At 39.8% G+C, this 26,109-nt stretch overlaps 1 protein-coding gene across 1 annotated transcript in view; it reads left to right on the top strand.

The window, feature by feature from the left end:
* The window catches only part of rsu1 (Ras suppressor protein 1), a 56,875-nt gene that overhangs the window by 11,578 nt on the left and 19,188 nt on the right, over window positions 1-26,109 (top strand). Inside the window, exons 5-8 of the mRNA XM_042510622.2 lie at window positions 4,170-4,288; window positions 6,419-6,501; window positions 8,468-8,582; window positions 9,054-9,186. Coding sequence (XP_042366556.1) covers window positions 4,170-4,288; window positions 6,419-6,501; window positions 8,468-8,582; window positions 9,054-9,186 — 450 coding nt within the window. The remainder of the gene's footprint in view (window positions 1-4,169; window positions 4,289-6,418; window positions 6,502-8,467; window positions 8,583-9,053; window positions 9,187-26,109) is intronic.

The raw sequence follows: 26,109 nt of genomic DNA, 5'->3' as shown, positions 1-26,109 counted from the left end.
CCAAAACAGATTTTACGCATGAATAAAGTGGAAAATTTACCTCTATTCCACATTAGTCATGTGACATCTGGGGGTGCAACTAATTACAAATCACGCCCAAACAGTTACATGCAAACATAAAAAACTGACATTTTACCATCCAGAACAGCACAAAATCCCCATGTAAGGTCATATTAACTACAGTTAACAATGTAGACCAAGATTTTTTATATTTTAAATGACTCCATTTTCAACATAAATAATCAAAGAATGCAGGAGCATTTTTCCATGAACTTTCGCTTTGTGATGCAGAAAAGCACTGCGCGGGACGGAGGGGAGGAGCCATAGAAACCCAGGAGGTACAGAAGCCATGAAGTACAAAAAGGATAATTTCCACAGGAAGATTAAAATAATAAATGAAATATTGAGATAAAATTTAAAAATACTTAACATAATATTTAAATTTAAAAAAACCCTCAAATATTAACTGGAAACAACTTAATAATAAATTCCCTTTTTGACTCTGTTACACAGTCAGAGAACAAAATTAACAGCCAAGAGCCAAACATAGGTAGATTTTCCATTCTGCAAATAAATCTTTGAAAGCTATCAGCCACGTTGGTGGTCAAAGGATTGTATCAAAATAGTCATGTAGTTAAAAACAATGCTGAGACACTACTGAGGGCGCTCTGTTCTGCTGCTCCAAAACTGCTCCTGCACACACACACACACACACACACACACACACACACACACAGTGCAGTGAAACCTGACTGTATCCAGCACTCACTGCACCTATTCTTATGTAGGTTAGGAAATAAAAAAACAGAGGCCCCGCCATTTGAATCAAAATGGCGAACTCTTATTTGCCCCCCACGTTATCAGCAACAGCGCATTAGTACTACTTTTTCCATTATTACCTTTCACAATAAAAGCCCTATACATAAACATTGCATCACTGCTTACCAGAGTGAAATTATTCACATGCTGAAGCTGTGGTGATGAGCTCTTCAGTGTATTGAAATTATTTTCCTTAAGATTTTCGTCTGGCCTCTTATTTAAGTCTGTATTCAACATAACAACTTATTATCTCAATCAAATGTACTGAAAAAAGTGTACATGTGAAATTTGAAAAGTTTACCAGTAAAAAATATGCTTGGTTGATGAATTTTTTCATCAACCAGCCGTTTATGCTGACAAGTCAAAAAGTTAATTTCGGAAACTGTTTACAATGCCAATATAACACACACACTCACACACACACACCTACACACACACACACACACACACACACACACACACACACTCCTCCAGATTCTCTCTCCCATCTCTGCAGTCTCCCCACAGTGAAACCTCAGACTGTTCCTCCTCAGACTGGTTACAGAAGTTATTTTGGACCTCCAAAGGGCTGTTTGATGAAACAGCAGCCAAATGACGGGGTTATTTAAGCTGTGGTCTAACTGGAGGTTAAGTTAGACTGCAGTTCGATTCTTAAAACTCAGCTTAAACCGTTCATCTCCCTCTGCAGGAACCAGTAACCAACTGTCGAGGGAGGTTCAGTTCCTCACCTGTTGTCTAGAAATGCTCTGTGTGTGTTGAGATATGAGTGCAGGCTTACACAGGCAGGGTGTCAGTGACAGGAGGATTAGGAGGGGAGCCTTGGTGTGTATTGATCCACAGACAAACATCATCTGGATAGTGTAAGCCTCACACTGCTATTCAGGCTGTGCATTCACTTTTCAGAGGCTGTTTATTTTTCTGTGTGTGTGTGTGTGTTTACCAGTGCTTAATCTCATTTGTCAAACACACGTAATAGAATTGAAATAGAATAGCCGTCCCTGTGACCTGTCAGCTGATTGTGCACACAAACACTCGGGCATATATGTGCATAAATTCAGCTTATGTCTCTTACATCATCAAATCCTTCCTGTGTGCTAATCTGTCTATCCAGGCCTCTGGGCTGCTTCCTTCTTATTTGGATGTGAGTGATGGTTAGTCCACAAGGACAAGCAGCAAACAAACAGCATAAACCTGAACCTCTGAGGACAAGAACATAAACACAAGTCAGGATAGACAACATCAAGCTGTAGGACTGTGGCTGAACATTTTAGATGGTTTATGTAATTGATTATCCTATCTGATAATTGCAATTATCATGATTTAATCCATTGATTTACAGTTATATTTTATATAATTACAATTGTAGCACGCCATAGTGTAACAGTTTCCTGAAAAAGTAATCACATCTAAAAATGTAATAAAATATGTCCTTAACTCAATCAAAAATGTAATAACACCAAGGAATGTAATAACCTGACCAATAATACAATCAGATATTCTGACTGATAATGTAAGTTTTTTTGTTTTTTTCTTAAAGTGATTGTGTAATACCTTATTACATTATTAAACATTTATTACATTTTTGGGTGGGTCTTTTTTCCCCAAAACCGATTTTTGAAGGGGTAATGTAATACTAGGCCATTTTAAGTCTAGAGTCCTACAATTAGTTTTTTTTTTCTTTGGAACAAATTCTCAGTAATTTATTACGGTGTTACATTATTCATATACAATAAGGTATTGCATCATTGGTTAAAAAAAATAATTTGCTGATAATTATATTTTACACTGATGATAAAAAAAAGATTAGAATATCAGCAAGGACATTTTATTACATTATTGGTTGAATTATTACATTTTCGTGTTTTATTACATTGTCAATCATGTTAAGTGGACATTTTATTACATTTTCAGGCTTTATTACATTTTCAGTAAATCTCTATTCTCCCTGTTTTATCCTGGCATTTAGTATTTATTAGTATGATATTATTTGTTGAGTTAGATACCACTGGTGGCTTTATGACTCGTGTGATCTAAACATTTCCAATAACTCTAGAGTGATTTAAAGTCCAAAGCTCCAAATTTATTTAAAAAAAGATAAATATTATAATTTCCAAAAGTCATGTTTTTTTAATGTTTATTTTAATCTATATTTGTTAGCATTTAGTCTTTAAAAATCATCATTTTCACTGGGGTTAAAGAGGGTTTGCTCTCGTGTTTGCTGCGCAAGTTGTGATGTCACAACTAGGAGCCTCACCTAACCTACTTTTATCAAACTCAAACTCTGCATAATATATTCTGCACTGTGAAGACATCCAAATGATGGAACAACAAGTCAAAGATGTGTTTGACTGAAGGGGAATCTTACATATTCGCTTAAAGAGCAGGAAAGACAGTAGCAGTGAATTTAAGTCTAAGGCCAGTTTAAAAGGACCAGTCCTGGCATCATGAACTCACTGCATTATTGTCTCAATTGTTACACTGTCCCTTTCAAATGCCTTGAAATATTGTACTGTTGACAGGACAGTCGCATTGCTAGTGACGGTATGGAGACTGCACACTGCTTTATTTGAATGAGTGAAACATACTCCATTAGCTGTTGGGTTTCACTATTGTTTTGTCAATATTAAAAAACAGCAGGAAGATAAGAAATAAGTCAGATGCATTGTCACTAAATTGGGATATTATTTTAATCAAAAGACCATTATGTTAGATAGCTGTTCTTTTTTATGGCTAGTGTTGCTTTCCTGCCTCAACAGTTTGGACTGCTGTGTCTGCAGTCTTCCTTAGAAGTGTCACGTGGTGTTGTTGTGACCTCCAGTCTTTATCCAGGTTGGTTCTTCCACCTGAGCGGTGGAAAGACAACTCGGGGTCGGGTGTCCGGCCGCTTGATGAGAGTCAGGTGTCCGGTGGTGGGGGTGGGGCGGGCTGCCATCTGATGGAGGTCAAGTGGCCGGAAACCCCTCAAGAGTTTCCTGCTGCCAGGGGGAGTTGTCTTTCGAATGCTCAGGTGGAAGAACCAACCTGGATAAAGAAGGGAGGTCACAACACCACCACCAACACCATGTGACACAAAGAACAGCTATTTAATGTTATCTGGTAGGCTAAAATGAACCTTTTTGGATTTAAAGACCCTTATGCTAATAAAAATGGTTCCATCTTGTGTCATAATCCTAACTACATTCATTTAAAGGCAACATTTTGATATGAGATACTTCATTCACTTCAAGAAAGTGTCACTTTGTCCTAAAATTTTGGCTGTAAGCTTAAAAAAGCTTTAATGACTTTTATTTTCAGTGCTACATTTGTTTGCTTAATGTTTATTCTGCATGCGTGTGTCTTTTTGTGCACAGTATGAACCGTCTATGTGGCCTTCCCAGAGGATTTGGTTCTTTGCCAGCTCTGGAAGTGTTGGACCTCACCTATAACAATCTGAACCAGAACTCCCTGCCTGGAAACTTCTTCTACCTCAGTGAGTCAACTCTCTCTTTCTCTCTCTCTCTCTCTCTCTCTCTCTCTCTCTCTCTCTCTCTCTCTCTCTCAGTCGGTAAAAATGATCAGAGAATAAAGTGTGTCTTTAGCCTTGACTTAGAAACAGAGAGCGAGCATTCTCATATCAAATGGCAACTGGTTCCACAGCTGTGGAGCAGCAACCCCAAAGGCTCTTTACCTTATAGTTTAAGACGTGATCAAGGGGCATACAAGAGAGATTAGTTGCCAGATTTAAGAGACCTAGTGGGAGAGTGCCAGTGATGGGGCCTAACTGACCACTGAAAGCGATTAGCATTCTGAATTAAACATGAAACCATTGAAAAAGGTCAGTTCCTGGGTGATGTACTCACAGTTTTTACTACCAATAAAAATTGTTGCAGCTGCATTTTGGGCCATCTGTAAGCAAGTTAATAAGGAATAGTGAATGCCGAAAAAAGGGAATTGCAGCAGTCCAGTCTTGACATAATGAAGACATGAATTACTTTTTCAAAACAAAGAAACAACAAAATTGGCTTGAGTTTGAAAATGGCCTTTTGAAACCTGGATCGACATTTGTGCTGCATTCAGATGCTTTGCACAGGTATTTAAACCTTTGAAATGTGGGCAAATTTGTTTGATTTCTTTAGAAAAAACATGAGGGAAAAGCTTTGCGTGAAATGTCTCTTAAATTGCAAAAAAAAACCCCAATCTGTCAAAGGTTACAAAAAAATGCCCTGAAAATTAGCTGTACAAAAAGAAATCAAATAACTGAGGAAAGGATATTTTTTAGGATTATATATTTGAAATTAGGCTACAGAATGTAAAAAAAATGTTTTTTTTCAGTAATTTCCCTTTTTTATTCTTTTACTTTTCTTTTATGTATCTTGCTATTTTTGCCTTCTTTCCATTTTTCTTTAAAAGAAATAAAGCCAGGCCGCTTATGTTTCAAAGTGTTAACTGGTACTAACTTTTTTAACAAAAGATCTGATTTTTTATTTTTATCTTTTTTATATATACAGAGTTCAGAATCAGATATTCCTTGTTGTTGCATTTAACTTCACATATATGGTGTCCTAGTTAAGTGACGAAAAGAATTCTGGATTTATATGGTCCAGATAATTACTTCAGTATGTTACTGTCGAGTTGGAGGAAATCATTTGTCATTCAGCCTTTCCTCCAGACCAGTCCAGATGAGGATGTAGGGAGTCCCTAGATTTTGGTGGCAGGTAATGTTGTAAATTATCTGCGTAGAAGCGCCAGGAGAAGAAATGTAGTTCTTTCTAATGTTTGTCAAAAAGTGTAGAGGCAGAATAGAAATGGACCCAGGATGGAACCCTGAAGGACCCCATAGATGACAGGAGCAGAGGAGGAGACCTTTCTTGCCAAGTTGCTCTTTGCCTTTTGTCTCATTTTTTTTTTTTTTTGAAGAAATCAAACCAATGTGCTTGGGGTTCGAAGGTTTAAATACTTGTAAAAGGTGTGTAATTGCAGCACAAGAAAAGTTATATTGCTCCAGGTTTAAAAGTGTTAAAGACAGAACAAATTGTGAATAACACCTTTCATGGATTGTTTCTCTGTACTTTGTAATCTGTAGTGGTTGTGCTGAAGAGGATGTTTGAAATGATCACAACTTGAATATTTTGGTTTCTACTGTGGCCACTGATCTTAGGCTGGCAAATAATGTTTTTAGTTTGACTCAGGTGGTGAGAGAGGTGAGGGGGTCACAGTGCTGGGAGCAGGAGGAGAGGAGCATGGCCTCAGGCTGCATTAGTCATGTACACTGTACTATGGATTTCACATTAAAAGATGAATAGGATTGTACAGCGGAAGCAGCTCTCTGGCTCCATGTTGTAACAGTTGTATGAGACAACGTTGTCAGCTCCTCTTTGTGAAATCCTTTTTCCCTCAGAAGGGGCTGAGCCTTTTGTCACCACAGAGCTGTCTTGCTGGGTCTGTAGTCTTGCTAGACAAGCAGAAGGTCTGTGTAGATTGATTCTGTCCAGTATGTGAGGCAGTATTATTAATCAAGCCTGACTGCTGCTATTGATCAGATTCCAGTCTGTTAGGACCTTTACACACACACACACACACACACACACAGACAAGACTAACAGAAATGCTTGTTTTGCAGCCACTCTTCGTGCGCTCTATCTGAGTGACAATGACTTCGAGGCCCTGCCTGCTGACATTGGGAAGCTGACCAAGCTGCAAATAGTAAGTTAATGTCAACACAACGGACAAAGTGAATCAAGTCAGTCAGCACTGTGTACATGAGTTACAATCACATGGAGAGCAGGAAAGAGTATATGCTAATTTCTTATTTACAGCAGTTTATCTGTAGTTAACACAGTGTGCAATGGTGAATTAATCATGACGTACGGGAAGCAAGAGACCTTAAGAGATACTTTGCCGACTTTCAACCAGCTTTGTATCACAACAGTGTGAGTGGTACATGTGGATGAACTGTGGTAAACCTCCTTCCATCTAATCAGTGCCGAAGTGATGTAATTTGTGTTATTTGGCAGAGTATTGCAAGCTCTTGGGGCTGTTGCGTGAACTACAGGTTGTTCTTCCGCATTTTGCTATTGCCGACCAACCCTACATGTTCTCATCCCAAGCCGTCACGTTTTGTCACTTTGTCAGTGGACTTCCGTGTCTACATATTACACTCTAGGTATCATTCTGCATCTGCTGTTGACGTTCTGGGATGCCACTACCATGATACCAACACAAGCACATGATGGGATGATGCTGCACGTGGTTATGTTAGGCAACAAAAGCACATGGCAACCAATACTGGGACGCACATGCTGCCGCAGTTGGTTAGGGTTAGAGGAAGGAGGCACATGGCAAGGTGTAGAAAAAACATCACATACAGTCCAGAAGCTTACACCAGACTCCCGCATGAAAGTCCGGGGTTTGTTGGACCTATCCACTGCTCTTCCCTCCCGCTCTGTAGGCACCTTGCACTCCCTAAATTATGTTGTTACCAGCAGCGGTTCAACCTGAAGCCGTCCTGCATTGCATTCTTACACCTAAAGCACTGTCAAAGTGGCGTAATTTTCGAGTTCTAAATGAGAAGGGGCTGGCCAACCATGCCACCACTACTGTGGACATGTAAAGTAAACATCTGGATCAAAAGACACACCCACCCCTCTCTCTGTCTCTTAAAGTCAGATCGAATTCCAATCCAACAGTAAAACTGGGAAGTGCTGATTGAAAATATATCAGTACCATGTAACTGCACTGCCTATTTGTCCTCTAAAATGTTGTCAGAAAACATATTTTAATGCCCCATTTTAATTGTAACGACAAGAGTTTTTGAACAGGAAGTGGGCGCCATACTGCTTCCTGCACAGTGAAAACGGAAGTTGAAAAAAAACCCAAAACAAAACAGAAAAACAGTAGTGATCAAATATAAAGCAAAATGGTGTTACTGCCTTGCCTATTTCTTCCCTCAAATGTTTTCAAAAACATGTTTTAGCTTATTTTTATCTGTAATACAAGATATGGCCTGCTGCCATTGTGTCGAACGGACAAGGTCACATTACGTCACCCACCAGCAGGAGTGTTGATTTGTTCTGGTAGATTAAGGTTTTCTACCTTTTGAGCAGAAGCCACTGCCATTGTCATTTTTCTCCATTTTCTCTACTAAGTTAGCACCAGTTTCAAAAGTATTGCTTTTTCTCCTGCAGTACGACCTAGTTTTATTTGAGGACTCTCTTTATTTTGATGAAATACTTTTTCAAATGAATACAACACCTGAAAAATAACCATTTGTATATCAGTGCGTATTACCTTAAATTTATAAAGAAAACTTTCTCACATGCCTCCATAGTGAATGGAGAATCCAAAAAAACCAAACATTCTGCAAGAAGTGAAGTCACTTAGGACCTTGTGAAACTGCAAAACCATATCAAAAAATCTCTTTATAAACTCTCACACAACTTGTTGTACAATCCAAATCTCATTTATCTAATCCTATGCTGCACAAGTGGAGCTGGTATGCACGCACATGCTCAGGCATGCTCAGTATGCGCTACTTGTAGGAGGAAGTTTTTTATATTGTAAAATAGTAGTCTTTGTGCTTTGAACAAATTTATGATGCTTTTGTTTGTACGTTAGTGTCAGACAGTGCGTGTTAAATGAGTTTGTCCTGTTTTTCTTCTATTTTGTCCAGTTGAGTCTGAGGGATAATGATCTGATCTCGCTGCCTAAGGAGATTGGGGAGTTGGCTCAACTCAAAGAGCTTCACATCCAGGGCAACAGACTGACTGTGCTGCCCCCTGAACTTGGTACTGACCACATAAACACACACACGCACACACACACACATACACACACACACACTGTATATACAAAGTCAGTTAAAATCTAAAACACCTAGCCAATCTGTGTTAAACCCAGGATATCACTCAGGCTGTTGGTTTTGCAGCAGTGGTGTTTGAATATCTGCACAAGTTAAAAATGATGAACTGTGTTGGTTCAAATTTCAATGCTCAAAGATCTTTCTGTCGAACATATTTTTAACATAGTGAAATTCAAAGCTGGCACGCTTTTGTGCTATAAGGATAATGTGCAATAATCATCAGATTAGAATGTGGAGAAATTGGGGAAAATTTTAAATATGTCCTTGTGCACAAGACACTAACAGCTCTTTACTACTGACCCATGAGCCTCATCAGAGACTATGAATGTCAACAGGACAGTCTTTTTCATTTGAACAGGTGATGAGTATAACCAGTTGTTTGTCTGTCCATCTGCAGGTAATCTGGATCTGACTGGTCCTAAACAGGTTTTTAAAGCAGAGAATAATCCCTGGGTCACTCCCATTGCAGACCAGTTCCAGCTGGGCGTCTCCCATGTTTTTGAATATGTTCGCTCAGAGACCTACAAGTAGTAAGTACTCACACACACATGCACACACACACTCACACACTGACAGCAAACAGTGGACTGTCACAGGCTGTCATAAGGCCGCTAACCCAGGATTTCCAACGCTTGCATGTGCGTTAAGGCTCTGCTGCGGTTTTGCTCTGTGCTCCCTCATCCGTCAATTCCCACCGTTTGCAGTTTGAGTCTGGCATGGCGCAGCACTGCTTGATCAGCTGACTGAGGAATTCCTGCGGTAATTACAGAATCATGTGCATTATATCAGTACAGAAGAAGTAATAACTCCATTCACTCCCATAACTCCCAATAAGTTGTTCCATGCCATTCCCTTTCTATGGTTATCCCTATAAAACAGGATGTGTGGTGTCATGAATAATTCTGTGGTTTTCCACCTGAGTAATTAGCTTCTCTTCGTCTGTGTTGTCGGTAGTGACCTCAAAAAGTCTCTGACCTGTTGACTCCAGGCCTGGAACCACCCATTGTGAAGTTTTGTTGATGTAATTAAATGAAATACAATCAGACGTAAACACTGAGTTTTTTATTCTGAAAATTAACCAGACTTTTTAATGTTGTGTCGCGCCTGGACTACCAGAGCTGGGACGGAGACAATCCGCAACACAGCGAGTGGAAATTAACACATAGACTAGAGTGTAATCTGTTTGTTCCGTCTGCCCAGACGGATCAGAGCTGGACCGCACACAGATCTGGTGGAAATTAGGGGTAAGACTGGAGGAGCTCGGGCAGTTTTACGGGGTTTTGCCTGTTGGTGCTTGTCTCCACCACAAGAACAGCTCTGTAGGACAAGTTATGAGTATTTTTATGGGGGCAAAACAAGTCCCTGCCTCAGGGAGGTACTTCCATGTGGCCCCAAAAAAGGCTCATACCATTTTTAATGCTACGTTCATGTGATGTTGAAATAATCAGAATGATGTAATCCCCACTGGGAAAACTGACATGAACAGCATCTCATGTCGGAAAAACAACTTTTATTTTTTTATTTTTATAACATAAGTTGCCGACTTGACATTTGATCCACTATCAGCCCTCAAAGGGTTGATTGGCCCTTTTATTCAGAATGAAATAATTTTATCACTACAATGAACAAAGAGATAACTACTGATCTGCGTTAACAGCCAGGCAAAATGATTGGTAGAAACCTCAGTTTTCTCATCACTCCACTCAGAGTGACAGTGAACTGTTTGCTAATGCATACATACTGCATTCTGTTGCCCTTTCACAATAAAACTTTCCGCCAGTGGCAATTCTTAAGGTGTGTTGAACACAAAACTCATTTTTGCTTTGTGTTATTCCTGCAAAAGTGACTGGAGAGTTGTCTGCTAAACTAATATAAAATAGAAAGGAAGGAACAAAACATCTGCAGATTATAAAAAAAGCTATTTTTAACCTTAAAAACATGTCAGTAGGCAGTGGAGGTTCCCAGGATCTGTGTCCAAAGCTAATCAAATAATCTGATAATCTGATAGGATGTTAAATGTGCACATTTGTATGTGTGAGCACAGGAAACTGCACGTTAGCGGTCCTGTCTCTGGTGGAGGTTGCAGTGTGAGGCAGAGGGCTGCCATGAATTCTTTGTTCCAGGCAGAAGGAGATGCTGCAAATCCTCTGTGTGAATGCCTCAGACTGCTGCTCCGAGGCAGGCTCTGGAACTGATCCCTGCACTGTGTGACTGTGTGTGAGTGAGACAGGAGGACCATCTCCACCATATCCTGTTCCATATTATGTTTGCATACTTGTTTGAGCGATGTGTGGGAGTCGGTGTTCTATCTGTGTGTGCGTCTTTCCACACAGAACTGTACAACCGATACGAGTTATTGCAGCATCTGCAAAGAGATCTATGTTGCAGCCAATCACTGACAGCTCCGTGGCTACATTAAAAACTGCTGCTCTCACAGATACTTGCCGCAAACACACATACATTCATTACTTTCAACTCTGGGTGTTGTTCAAGCTCATCTTTTTTGCAAAATAAAAGGGTTTATCGTGTGGAGATCATGGACAGGATTTGATGGCTTGTATTCAGCTGAAACTGTTTCCTGTTGGTGGCACGAGAGGAAAAGGTTGAGGGATCACTGAGCTTCTTTGGCACAAGTCAAATTTTCTTTAAAGGTATACATGTCTAAGCAGGTACAAAGTAACAGGTCATTCATACACACACACACACACACAGACACACACACACACACACACACACACACTCACACTCATAAGCAGGGACAGATCAAAATGACCTATGACTTGATATGTGAATCAGTGAAAGGCAGCCCAGTTAAATCCACTTACTTGAACCACTTAGGAACAGGACACTAACCATCAAACATGACACTTGTCATCTCTCTCCTTTTTTACCATTGGAACTACTGGGTTATAATCCTGTGCTGCTAGCCAGGAAGGTCCAGTGAGCATTTTGGAATAAAAGACAATGCATTACATTGAGTGACAAGCAGATCAAATGTAGCAGTCACCTGTGTGTGTCAGGCTGGATGATGGAGAGCTCAGCTGCTCTGTGTCATGCACTGACTGCCTCTCTATCTGTGTGATCCATCACTGTTCAAGTCAGAGTCAGAGAAGCAACACGTGCATAATTTAGCTATCATGCTCATCAATGCACTTATGGACACACACCAAAACGTTCTTGTAAGTCTGTCCTCTGGTGGCTGGGGCATAAGCCAGTGGCATTTTACATGGCATAAATTAGCCTAGAAGCTAGCTGAGATTTTCTCTGATCTTGTGAAACCAGGATAAATCACACATGGAGGGGGCTTTATTGTCTTTGCAATTTATTGTGTCTCATCTGTGAAATAAAAGTAAATACAAGTTTTGTGTCCACTGTGGGAAATGGTTTTCAGCTTACAAAAATAAACAGGTCTGTGTCGCTGCAACACTTGTTGCCAGACTATATTATAGGATACATAGGGTAAGACATAGAGTAAGACTTGTGTACGACGTAGGGTACGACATAGGATATGAAGGGTACGACCTAAGGTGTGACGTATGATACAATGTACAGTGCAACAAAGGATACAAAGAGTAGGACGTAGGGTATGTCGTAGGGTATGACGTGTGGTACGAAGTATAGTATGACATTGTGTATGATGACACATGTGGAATACAACGCAGTGTATGATGTAGGGTATGACATACAATATGACAAAGGATACTTAGGGTATGGCATATGGTACCAATAGGCATGATGTAGGGTATGACCTAGGGTAGCATGTAGGATATGATAAAAGGTATGATGTAGGGTACTTTATTGGGTACATCATCAGCTAAGATGAAGGATACATAGGGTATGATGTAGGGAACGTATGGTGTGCCGTGAAGTACGATGTAGGGTGCGTGTCTATGCAGAGCCTACAGGGTATATTTGATGCAAAAGTATAAATAACACTTTAGAATGAGCTGTTTATATACATAGGGAACTGGTCTTCTTCCACACAGTATATCATGTTGTTCCATAGTAGCCCAGAATGGAGAAACAGGAGAACAGTGCTTTATTGTGCCATTGCTGTTTTCATGGCGGTCCCTGTAGTTCTCCTACACGCTTGGTACATAGGAGAAGTTTCACTTGGTTGTTACCTGAAGCAAATATAGTAATATAAAGAATATGTAATAGATGGACATACTGGGTCAGAGAGATGGAAAGCAGTGCCTGTTACTATAGAGACAATGCAGATTTGACTTAAGTTAATTATATGTAGTATGTTTGGAGAATTTATTAGAATCTTACCTGTGCATGTGCAACATGAGCTCCACCCTCAGGATGTAGAGCACCTCACTTTGAAACTAACAGTGCTGTTAGGAGTCCGGGATTTTACTTCATCACTGTAGCCGGTTCAGAAGTCAAACCACTGAGGGTTACCAATAGCACAGTTTCTATCATTTACTGTTGGAGTGATGAAAAACAAGGAAGAGACAGTTCTCAGCACTTGGACATGACTACCTCCACTCATGGCTATTTTCAGTGTGTTCTTCCCATTTTGATGGTCATCCTACTGCAGACCCCCCTCAGTCTGTCACACATTGTATGAACAGACTGTGAGGGTGAGAAAGATGTATGAGTGCATGTGAAGAAGTGCAACAGTGAAAGAGAAGACGCGCACACACACACACACACACACACACACACACACACACACACATACACACACACACACACACACACACACACACACACACACACACACACACACACACACACACACACACAGAGCAAGCAGCAGCCTGTCCTCAGACAGGTGTTGAACAATCTCCCAAAGAGATCTTCTCTGTGTCTTCACGGTTTCATTCACACCTGACTAAATGTCCTTCATCTTCCAACACTGTGAAAACACACACAGAACACACACACATGCGCACACACACACACACACACACACACACACACACACACACACGTATATATACACACACATACACACACACACACACAGCTGTCTGCCCATGCATTTTCTTTCTAATTTGGTGGGATGTATCTTGTGTGTGAGAGCAGTAATAATCGTGCGCTCTGCTCTTCGTCTTGGTAGTGAAATTGTATTTTGTCCTGACTCGTCCACAGGGAGGACAGAGGTCAGGGTCAGCTGATAACTAGAATGCCTCGAAACAGTGAGATGTCCATTAAATGGGATATTAGTGGAGAGGGTGCATGAAGTCATACTCTGATAGCCAGAGTTGTCTTCTAAACTCTGCTCTGAGCAGCAAAGGCTGGTAAACCTGCGCAGTGTGCACCTTTAGAGTGCACTACTGTGAAATGAAAGAAAAACAAAAAAATCACAATATGATAAAACAAGGTGCCCACAGGGATTTTAATTTTATATCAAGAATGACAAAAACATGAAAAGGAAAGGTTGTGGCAAGTGACAGCGTTTGGTAGGTCATTGGTCTTAACAATAGAAATGATGACAAACAGTCATTATGTTTGACATCATTGATCAACAACTGTGTTTATTTTCAGGGTGGTTATTGTTTGAAATTTTCCAATACTTGTATAGGCAGATGTAGACCAAATCACTGGGACACTGGGTGAATTACAACAGGTACTTTTGGGTAGAAAACTGGCAACTGCTTTAAACTGTAGAAATCTGTGAAGTCAGTAGACTTGTTTATTCCTGTTGTCATTTTCAGCTGTAACATGGTTAAACATGGTGGTCCAACCTGACATTTCTGCTGTGCTTACTTTATGTCCTGTATTGCTTTGCTAACATCTTTGATAAACTGATTCTGTTGGCCCGGAAGATAAACAATGTCCTGATGTGGATGGGGCTGCAGCTAAACGAATTTTAGACACCTAAAATAATCAATACCAATATACACTATATTTAAATATTTTCAGTACTTTGCCTCACACAATAGCTGAGAGAGGCAGCAGTAGACCTGTAACTCTGTTGTATTGTGAAGTAATATGACGGTTTTAACCAAACCCTTAATTAGTTAATTCACTGAGAAACAGAATGCTCTGTTTCTTTGAACAAAAGCTGTCATTTTAGAGTACAGTGTCAGATTGTATTTATGAAAACACCCTAAATAAACATTTTGATTTGGTCTATATCTTTTGCTGATATGGGCCTAAATGTTGCTATCTATTGAAATTTGTATACACCTACACTCCTTCTAGGCCGCGCCCTCCAGGTTTAGGTGTAAGATTCCTATTGGTGGACGGCATTTATTAAGGGCATTTTGTTCCTCGAGATCTGTTTGAATCCCTGACGGAGGCTCATTGGCAAAATGTTTTGAGTGTTTTTTAGGTCCCACACGACCATGTCGTGAAAATAAAGGCATTTTAACATTTTGAAGAGAGTGCCTTGGAGTTTTTCTTTTGAGTTTTCAACATTTTTTTCTGTTGAAAAAACAATATTTCTGTTGAACAACACTCATCAAAGGTGTCAGTGTAACCCTAATCAGCTGATTTATGGTTACAGTGGATCAGGTAATGGGATCACACAGTTAAAAATCTGTCAGGTGTAGCCTGAGGGCATGATGAAGGCTTTAGTTTGGCAGTAAGCTTTCTGTGAGCTTGCTGTTTGAGAAATAAGATGACTGACTTCTTTTACTGCTTTTGGATAAGTGGACATTAGTTCTTTGAGAATTCCAGATGACACCAGCAGAGTGTCCTTTTCTCATGTCCGTTCTGCTTGTCTGCATTTTCCCTTTATCTCTCTGCTGTTGGTATTCAGTGGAGGTGTGCTCTGAGATTGTTTGACTCTCCTGATTTTTTCCACTGCTATTGAATCAAGTATGGCGTTACATGTAGTGTTGAGGTTATTTAGTAAATCATCTGTGGACAGATGTTTTTTTTGGTTACTGTTATGTGTTAATGCTGTGATGAGAGCCTGCTGAGAGCTGTCAGCAGAATTTGTATTGAGAACATGAGAAGAAACAGAAGTTGACACTGTGGGAGCAGGAGGTGGAAGCAGCGGATCACTGATCGCTATGTAGTCAAAAACACCAGCTAGCCTCACACACATCAAAACTTTCAGGAATAAAAGGAGACAGTAATGTCCAGAGTGTGTTCCTTTAAGTAAGCAGGACCACAGCTAAAATATTCCATAATGTCTATATGACCCATAATACTGATTTCTTTCCATACTATGTAATTTCGGGTTCCTTTGCTGAAACTTTTCAGACTGACAGTCAGAACCAGTTAGTTAAATCTCACCTGGAATTTCAGGTGTTTTCATTTCCTACTCAGAGAAGTTTTCTCTTCTTGGCCATATTCACCTCACTTCTGGTGGGTTGTCTGAACATACCAACATGCAGCTTAATCCCACCATGTGCTTGTGTTGACATCACAGTAGTAGCATCCCAGAATGTAAACAGCATATTCAGAAGGATACCTAGAGCTTAGGGCTGGGCGATCTAGCCTAAAAGTAAAATCTCCGATTTTTTTCACACCAAACCCGATTTACAGTTTTAATCAATTTTTTTTTCTTTTTTAAAACAAACTACAAATGACAAAGAAATTACTCAAAACAAGTTTTGATTTTGATTTTAGCAGTAAAAATTAATTTCCCTTTTGGGGTTAAAGTGCAAGTTGCACGTCTTTAACACTGAAGGCTGCAGTAATTTCACGAAATATATTCATTTGTGTCATATCGTTAGCAATATGCAATGCGACTGTATCATTAACAGCTTTCAGTGTTTCTACATCACCTGCACTCGTCTATATTAGTTACACTGAGGGTTTAGAGAACAGCATAACTTGTTCTACAGCTGCCAACAGCCCACCATCACTCCAAATTAGAGAATGGCTGAAATCAAAGCAAGGCAGTCAGGCTGGGGCACCAGGCCCCCAAATCTCTAAATCTGCCCCTGATAACAAGGAGAGCAGCAGAGAGCAGCTGGATGAGAGGTCAGTCACTGCGCTGCTCTCAGTCTGCTCTGATGGATCTATTTGTTTGTTTTTATTAGGCCCACTTTTTGTCAGTCTTTGAAAATAGTCACATTAATCACTTGGGCTCAGTTACTTTGGTTCAGACAGGAATGCGTGGCCTCTAGTCTCGTTAACATTGTAAGGAAACACTGCAGATTTGCAGCGGGTTGCTGTCCTGTAATACGGGGCACAGCGGGAAAATGCCTCCACTAATGCTGGCTGCTTTTTACCGGCTGTTTGCGGTTTTGTGCATCTAAGTGAGACACCTTTTCCTCCTCGGGCTGCCTCTGTTTGAGATGTTGAGACAAAGAGGTCGTGCAGCTGCCTTTAGTTGCAACAGCCTTTAAATAAACTTTGCAGCGGAAACTGTGGTTTGTTCGAGATCTGATGCCGCAAAACTGAAACCAGTTCCAAATGAATGATCAGACTGTTTTTTTTTGGGGCTGTATGGCAAAGGCGAAAATCGAGATTTTCATTCATTAAAAATCGTCATGAACCACAAATTCAACTAATCGCTAAAATCGATTTATCGCCCAGCCCTACTAGAGCATAATATGTAGATGCAGTGGTCCACTGCAATGGGATGAGAAGGTGCTGGACAAGAAAGATGTCTAGCCAAGGGATGGTGGAACCATAGGCAGCCACATTTTCTCCAGAGAGGACATTTTTTAAACACATCCAGCTCCGACTGTAGAATATAAACTCTATGTGAAAATATTCTCAGTTTACTTTTAGATCAATAATGAGATGAAAATTCAGTATGCATTTTCTTAAGTTCCTTTAGTTCTGTATTATTCACAATACACAACACAACTGATTCACATATCAAGTCATAGGTAATTCAATAAATCATTTAATAATATGACAAAACAACTTACAGTCAACATATAAACTGCTATTTCATGTACTATAGGCCTGTGTGTTCTGATAAAATGAGATGGATTTGATGGTTGATATAATATATCTATATGGGAACATCTAAAGTCCCAAAAGGCCTTAGTTGTATCTTGTGGAAACAAGACCATGATTACTATTATTAAATTATAAATTTCACCAGATATTAGCTTTAAAATGAAATATTAGAAATGTCCAACATACTAATTTCTGCTGAAATCACAAACCTTTTTTTGTTGTTGTTTTTTTTTTTTGACAAAATGAACATGTACAGAACATCAACCCTAAGTGGAAGTATTTTTCTCGTATTTTGCACAATGAATCAATATTACATATAGTGAAAAGCATTGTATTTTATATCTCCATCTGCTGGTGGGCCATCATGAGAAGAGTATGTAGAATATGATGATAATTCCACTACAGAGGAGACTTGATGATCACCAAAACTGGGTTGGGGAAAAAAGTGGATATAACGATTACAGTATTGGTTATTGGCCAAATGAGTCATTACATAACTGCATATCGGATATTGGAAAAAAATCCAATATCGTGTATCCCTATATAATCTCTCACCTTGAACATTAAATTCAGACTGCAAAGTCACTGATTGGTCATATGTTATTTATGTTATGTTATTTTTAGATTAAAAACTCAATTAAGACAGCATGATTTCATGCCAAGCTGAGAAAGGAACCAGATCACAGTAGGAAGGAAAAAAGGAAGAGGTGGCCTAAACATATATTTGTCTAAATACTAAAATACTAGCATCCTCCTCCATCATAATGTGTGTGTATAAGAGAGAGAGAGAAGGGATATGTTGCCTGTCATACATGTTTCATCAGCACTCGTGTTCTCCTGACAGGGAGAGCTGCCAGACTATGTAGCTCATGACGCATTAACATACTGTAGAGAGAAACCCTCTCTTTCCTCACAATACACCATCTTTTATTCATTTCTGCCTGTCTCCCTCCCTCTTTCCATATCTCTCTCTCATCTTGCATTTCACAGCATTTCGGGTAAAAAAAAGTTTCCTCCCCCTCTGTTTCATGAATACTGTGTTCTTGAGATCACTTCAGTGAGTAGTTGTTGAGTATAAGTTCCTGCCTTAATATTCCTACCACTACATAATTTAACCAGATATAATGTGAGCCTTGCCTTTAATGTAACAAAGAAAAGTGAGTTAATCCCATTCCAGATGAAGCAGCTGTTTGAACACGACGGACCTTCAGTAGGTCTTATCATTAACAGTCTACAAACCTCTCTGAAACTGAAAGCCCCATTCTGATCAAAGATTGAAAATGAGATGAGTTATTTTTCAGCTGAATATTATTTGTTGCTTCTTAAAACTGTGAATTAGGATAGTGATTGTGAGATACTGACCACAGTTGCATTTACATTAATGATGAAATGACAAAAACATGCCTTAGATGCACTGTTTTCATATAAATATGCCACAATAATATAAGTTACCTGCACCAGTTCATCATTCGTGTGTGTGTGTGTGTGTGTGTGTGGCATGCTAATATATAATTTTTATCACCTTTATACCTTCCTGAAATTTCATTGGGATATATAGTATATGTGTGTGTCGCTAACCCACGCCCACCCGCACACACACCCCACCCCAACCCTTGCCTCAGATGATGAATGATTTACTTTTCAGGCAAAAAATACACACAAAAAACCATAAATGTTAAAAAAAAAAAAAGTAATATTAAAGACTAATACTCAATAAAATTCACTTCATCATCTCAACAGAAATAAAATTATACATAACCCATACCCCTGTCTTGGCTACTGTTACTTAGAATCAAGTTCATAAGTCCACTGTTCCAACAATCACCGGCTTTGGTTTGGTTGAAGTAAATACTCACCAATATTCACCAAGTTAGATGTAAAAAACATGCCGTTATTCCCAACACTCTCTCTCTGCCTGCTGGCCGCCAGCTGTTTACAGTCCTGTAACTTCTCCCTCTACCACTAGGTGTCACTGTGTCTTTCAGCTCAGCTGCCTGTTCCACCAGTAGAGACCAGAGACTGAGCTCTGGTGGTGCGTGCATTGAGTTTAATAGAAAGAGGAGTGCCAATTTATGATGGTATTAAAATACATACTTCAGGATTTCTAAATACTTTGGCATACCGTAATATTTTGATACCACTCAGCCTAGTTGCCACTGTATAAGAGCAGCAATGATGACTGTTTACATCTTTTTTCATTTTTATTTTATTTTTTTCATTTATATATTTATTTAATTTTTTATAGTGGTATGGTGGTGTTAGTATTGTTGATATTAGTAACAGAAGTGCAAACACATATGAATTGATCTCTCTTTCTCTTTCTGAGTATGTGCACACATGAAAACCCAGACATTGCTTGTGGGGGGTTTTGTGCATATAAAACAGAATCCTGCTAGCACCTCTGCACAATTCCATTACGTATAACAGTGGACATTTGGAGATAGTCAACTGAGAAACCTTTTGTTTGTGCAGCATTTGGCTGGACCTTTAATGTCCTTTGGGCACTCAACGCTTCATTCCGCAACACTTTCTCACTCTCAAAACAGCCTAATTATCTCCTCCTATGTAGGAGATATTGTCTCCCATTTAGGAGATTGTGTCTCCTGTGTAGGAGATGCTTGTACATAGGACATACTATTTCAGACAAACGCTCACCTCATCAGAATGAGCTACAAGTTCTGAGATAAAATATCCAAATTCCTCAAAACAATAGAGTGACTGCCAGGTGGTGGGTGGAGTCTGTTGCCCTGGTCAAAGCAATTCTTAGTTGATGGAGATGTTTTTAATACAAAAGCCTTAAATTAGTTGAATTTAATATTATCAATGGAGGTTAATTAAAGATAAACCTGTTGATTAAGACATCACCCCAACCTACAACATCCATGTTTCAAATAAGCCAGTCATATACAGGCCATTGAGACAATAGTCAGTAATGATAGCTCTGCTTCAGCAGATATCTTTGTGACATTTATTTCTGTCCTCCCATATTTTGCTCTCATACGCATGAAAGTTTTTAGCACCATTTTACTCACTTTAATTCTCAATGATTTAAAGCTAATTTCACTCTGTATTGAAATGGACTGAAACCAGCGGCCACATAGAAGTAATGAAATCATTCTAGAAAATCCCAACATGTTGTATAGAATAGCTGCAATCTTTGTGCCGTTTACATCATCCTCCAGCAACATGCAAACACAATTTATCTTTTTCTTCTCATTTCATGTCATTCTGAGCCATTTCTGCTCAGCTGGGCCTGATTAGTTCTGCTGGATGCAGTGTGCAGTCCCTCCCTCTCAGTTGCTGTCAAATTATATTCACGCATTAATGCCTAACAGAGATGAGGCCCTGCAGTGAGGAGGTCTTACAGTTGGAGGGCTCATATTGCAACCTCTGTCTTGTCCCACCTGTCTGCACTGGGTGCTCTGCTCAGCTCTGGAACACAGGGAGGAGGAGCAGCCTCTGATTAAACCCACTGGACTTCTCGAAAAAAAAAAGACACTGAACAAGGCATTTGTTTACCCCACATATCTGCTTTTACCTCCAGTGTGTTATGATTATACTTATTATAGGACTACAAATAAAGAACAGAGCTTTTAGGTTTGTCTGTTTGTTTGTTGGTTTTTTATTAAATGACATTTGAAACTGATATTCCTGAAAAAAAAAATCACCAACTTTTTTTGTATTAGTCCCATAAGATTAAAATATATTTAATATGTCTTACTATTATTCATATGTTAGTTATTTACACTGCCACCTTTTAATTAGTTCGTTGTCATTACATTTTGAAATGACAAGTTTCAAGTGGAGAAGTAATGCTATATACACCAACAGTGCCTGAAAAAGTTCCACTCAAAGAGACTACTTTCTTTACTGTAATGTCCCAAAACAAGTCATCTAATTGACCACTACAGTGCAAACAATCCACTACTACAGAATAATGAGCAGACAAATATTCAGTCACTGTCAAGTGGCACAAAAGCATGAATAATGATCCATCACCAAAGACATATATTAAACATCAGCAAATAATAATCTGCGGTTGATTGATTATTATATCCATAACTGCCTCCTTGCGCTGGTTGGAAATGCATGACACCCACTGTTGGGAGCGGATGAACTACCCTCTGTGGTTACTGTTGCTGTTGTCCTGTAAGTCTGTGTAAAGTCAGTTTGCTCACCTCTACTACCAGTAGTTTCCTAGAGGTTTGGTCTGAAACATGCAGAAAATGTAATGAAATAGGTAAGTTATCAAACTCTCAGCAGCATGCATTTTTGTTGTGTGGCACTGTGCCTTTGTTGATACTACTACTGAAACCATTAAGTCAGATATCCTTAAATTCCGCAGTGATGCAATAGAGTATCAAACATAAATTAGATAGATAAAAAACACAGCCTCTTGGGGGAAGCCCCCTCCCAATAAATTTTCTGACTATTTTTGCTGAAAATTGCGCATGTCATGCAGAAAAAAAACGGCAAGACTCCTTTTTCTAGATGTGCTGCAGCTGAGCTGCAGCTGAGCCGCAGCTGAGCAGCGCTGCTTCGCCAGCAGTGTGGCTGCTCTGACCAGTTAACATGGGAACTGAAATAATAACAGGTTTCTCAACGCACACCTGCTGCTCCCACAGGCTGTGTTAGACTGTTGACGTCTTCAGCATATTGTCAGGAAAAGACGTGGAGGTCAAATGTGCTCAAAGCAGAAAAATATGGACTGTACCTCATGTCTGTGCATGCAGTCAACAAAGTTAGAGTATATTATATTTTAATGTATTTTTTGATATAATAGAGCTCACATATATACATGCACACATCTCTCTGAGTATTGGTGAGTCAGCAGGAATTGTAACTAACTTATTATAAGGGTACAGATCTCTGCCTCCATTGGCTAAAAGCTCCAGTTGTTTGTCATGAATCTTAATTAGGACCTTTTCTACCCCACTCTTCTCCTATACATTGTCTCTGCCTTTTTCTCCCTCTCCCTGCTCTCCCTCCCTTATCTTTGCAGCTTCTTCTTCTCCTCACTGCTAATGTTTCTGTGGCTGTAAAGGAAGCTACTAAATTGCTTGGCAGCTCTGCTGAAGAAGAAGTGGTTATGAGAGGAAGGCCCCCCATCAGATCAATGGCCTTTGGCCTCCCTGCACATTCATCACACACACACACACACACACACTCACACATACATATTTTCAACTTTGTAACACACACATACAGATTCCGATAAAGGAAAGAAAATACCAACTTTCAATCTCTTTACACGCACACAGAACTTTGCCTTGATTAATTAAGCCGTGTGGAATAGCAGAGCTCCATAAAGACATCACTAGGAATCTGAATCCATTCACCGTTCTTCTTCTGCATTTAATTGGCCCTAACAGTTCATCACCAGAGCTACACACACACACACACACACTCACACACAAACTTAAAAGAAATGGGAAATCTTTATGTTGATCTTTAGCTAGAACTGTTATTGCTCTGTACTGCTGGTATAAAAGCATAATGAAATACTTTCTGTCATTGTGTGTGTGTGTGTGTGTGTGTGTGTGTGTGTGTGTGTGTGTGTGTGTGTGCGTGCCCGCACACACACGCGTGCATGCACATGGTTGTTTGTGAGTGTTGGTTGGTTGTGGCTGGTTGGATATCCCATGTTCTCCTGGGCTCTGGCCTCTTCAGCACATAGAGAGAGAAAAAAGAAAGCAGCGACCGGTGGGACTAAATGCCTTCTGTTTGTCTTGAAAGTGTCATAGATTTTTTGATGAGATGAAGATCAGCCGAAGCCCTCTTATTCCGCATCTCAGTCTGTGTACATGTTAGTAGTTCAGAAGTACAACGAAGCAGCACATGACAATACATACATGTGTTACAGGATGAAGACAGAATCCACTGCACAGACACAATGCGAGACAAGCTTGCTCTGCTGAAAACCAGCTATAGTAAATAAGGTTAAATTTGATCATTTTGAGCCCACTGTATAAACAGTTGATCAGCTTGTCATACGAGTGTACCAAATTAAATAAAATGGAAATAAAATAAGCTTATTTACAGTACTGCAGCCCAGTCACCAGAAGAAAATGTTGGCATTGTACATTTATGCAAACCACAGATTCGTAGCATTTGTACATTTCATATGTATCATTTCAACATTTCTAAGGTGACATCATTCAGATCACATGTATTTAAGATGGGTTTTCTCATCAAGCAGCAGACACTTCCGGGCTTGGAATTTTTTAGGGCTGCCCCTTGAAAGTCGGAGATTTGAATCATCACTCAGAGAGCCCTCAGTTGAATGAGATTGCTTCAAGTCAAGCAATTTGTCAGCAGATTTTGCTGGGGAGTGAGCGCTCTTGACTTAAACGCCACTTTTTGGTACAAGCACCTGCGGACACACAGGCAGCAGCACAGAGAGAAAGAGAGAGCGGACAGAGTGCTGAATTTGCAGCTCACAGCAACTTAATACAACATAGTGTATGGCTTTTGTTTGATATCTAGTGTCTGCAAAAAATGTTGTGACATATTTGCGATCAGTTGTTAGTGCGGTTAGCTTGTTTACTATATTATATGAATGCCCCTGTCACACTGGACATCCTGCAGAGCTCGTTCAAACTTGAAAATTTTATATGAAAAAAAAAAACAAAACAGATCATTGACTATCAATTTCAAGTCAAGTAGATTGTATTTATAAAGCCCGTTATCGCAAAACACAGTTTGCCTCAGAGGGCTTTACAGCATACGACATCCTTCTGCCCTTAGAGGAAAAACTTCAGAAAAAGAACCCCTGAAACAGGGGGGAAAAAATGGAAGGAAACCTCAGGAAGAGCGGCAGAGGATGATGAGGGATCCCTCCACCAGGACGGACAGACGTGCAATAGATGTTGTAAATAACAATTGAATTAAAATAATGACAAAAAAGAAAAGAGAACGAGAGAGAGGGAGAGAGGGGGAGGGATGCACAGCAATAATGGAAACAAACGCATGTCATACTACAATAATGATAGGTGTAAAATTACTGAATGCACTCTATCGATTCAACTGCCAAAATTCAGCGCTTCAGCCCAGTGTGGCAGGAATTTGCATCTCCATTACAACGGAGCTGAAGTTGTGTCTTTAATTGATGCAGGCTCACAAATGGTTTGTATATTTTTCTATGAAAAATGAATACACCCTAGTATGTGCATTTCCCACCTATTTTGACAAGGTGCGATACTTGGCCAATGCACTGATTGGAGGAAACAAGGATACCTCATAATAGGGCTGGACGATTATACCTACAATCAATATCACGATTAGTTGAACATTTTACCTTAATTACAATTAATGAAGGATTATTTTGTTTTTTATTTATTAATTTTTTTGGTTTGTTTTTTGCCCACATTATTTGCGGTTTCATTTGACCATATATATATATCCTTTATATATGAGCAATTCGCCCTGGTGTTTCTAAAAAAGTTCATCCAAAGTCTGACTGAACCTGAAACAAAAACAGAGTAGTTGGTGGAAGTCTAAAGAAGTCACTTTCCACTGCTTAATATTTGGCTGTTTGAATCATTCGGCTCTGATTGTCTGTCTCACTCTAACCACGCAGGGCTGTCAGTTGATCAGCTGTTTGATCCGCGATAATGAAACGCTATGGAAGCACGGCTGTATTCTAGAGTCAAAGTTGTTCACTCAACAACTCTGCTGTCGCAGTGTTTTGGCGTGACATTTCCTCGGTGTCGTGAGAGCTTGAGACAGAGCCTAAAAGCATTAGACTCATGTCAGATGCGTGACAATTGGGGACCCTGGTGGGGAAAGTATTAACAGGATTTTTAAACAACCAAAATAATCGACATGGGCAAGATTACGCTTGTTAGAGTTCTGAATATCAGAATGATTTTCGATTATTTGCCCAGCCCATTTTCATACCTCCAAAGCCTATGGAGTGCTTTATAAAAAAAAGCACTGGGATCTCCTGAAAGGGATCAAATCTGGCCGCCTGTCGCAGACCAGACTTCTCCATCTAACCATCTGTCTCCGATGGTCAGCCAGTCACATTGGGCCAATGGTGAGCGCCCAAGGCCCTCGTCATTGCTGTGTGTCCTACATTGATGGTCCTTGTCTCCAATTTTTTCGACTGATTCAGCATGTTGAAGCAGCAGTGTCAGCAACCATGGAGCCTATCTGTCAATGAAGCTCAGTGCACAAGAAGAGAAACAATAGTGAGGAATAAAAAATAAACCGTTGAAGTCAAGGAGGGAAGTCAAAACAAATTTGGTATATGAGTAAAGATAGATTTCTTAAACCTTTGAGCTCTTAACAGAAATGTTTCCTGATTGGTTGTGTTGTTGTTCACTGGCGCTCAGTGAATATGCTTTAATCTTTCAACATTAAAATGTGTTGTTAATATGCTAACTGGCTAACTAGTTACATGGCGGTCCTTTGGTTTCCCTTTTTGAATGACTGTTAGAAGCAGCAGCTGCCTGCTGGGGTATCGCCTTTCATGCAGGCGCAGAATGTACTTGCTGGTTGGCTGTCGGTTTGCCGCGTTCATAGGAAAATTTTTTGGCTGAGTCACGGCAACATGAGGCAACAAAGCAGTGCCGTCGCCGCTAGTTTTCTGTTGTCGGCTTAGTGTGTCACGGCCTTAAAAAAGC

This window comes from Plectropomus leopardus, chromosome 21 (genome assembly GCF_026936395.1).
Source record: "Plectropomus leopardus strain MGB_pleo_1.0 chromosome 21, ASM2693639v1, whole genome shotgun sequence".
NCBI lineage: Eukaryota > Metazoa > Chordata > Actinopteri > Perciformes > Serranidae > Plectropomus > Plectropomus leopardus.
Note: the sequence above shows the minus strand (reverse complement) of the source record. Positions and strands in the feature narration are given on the sequence as shown.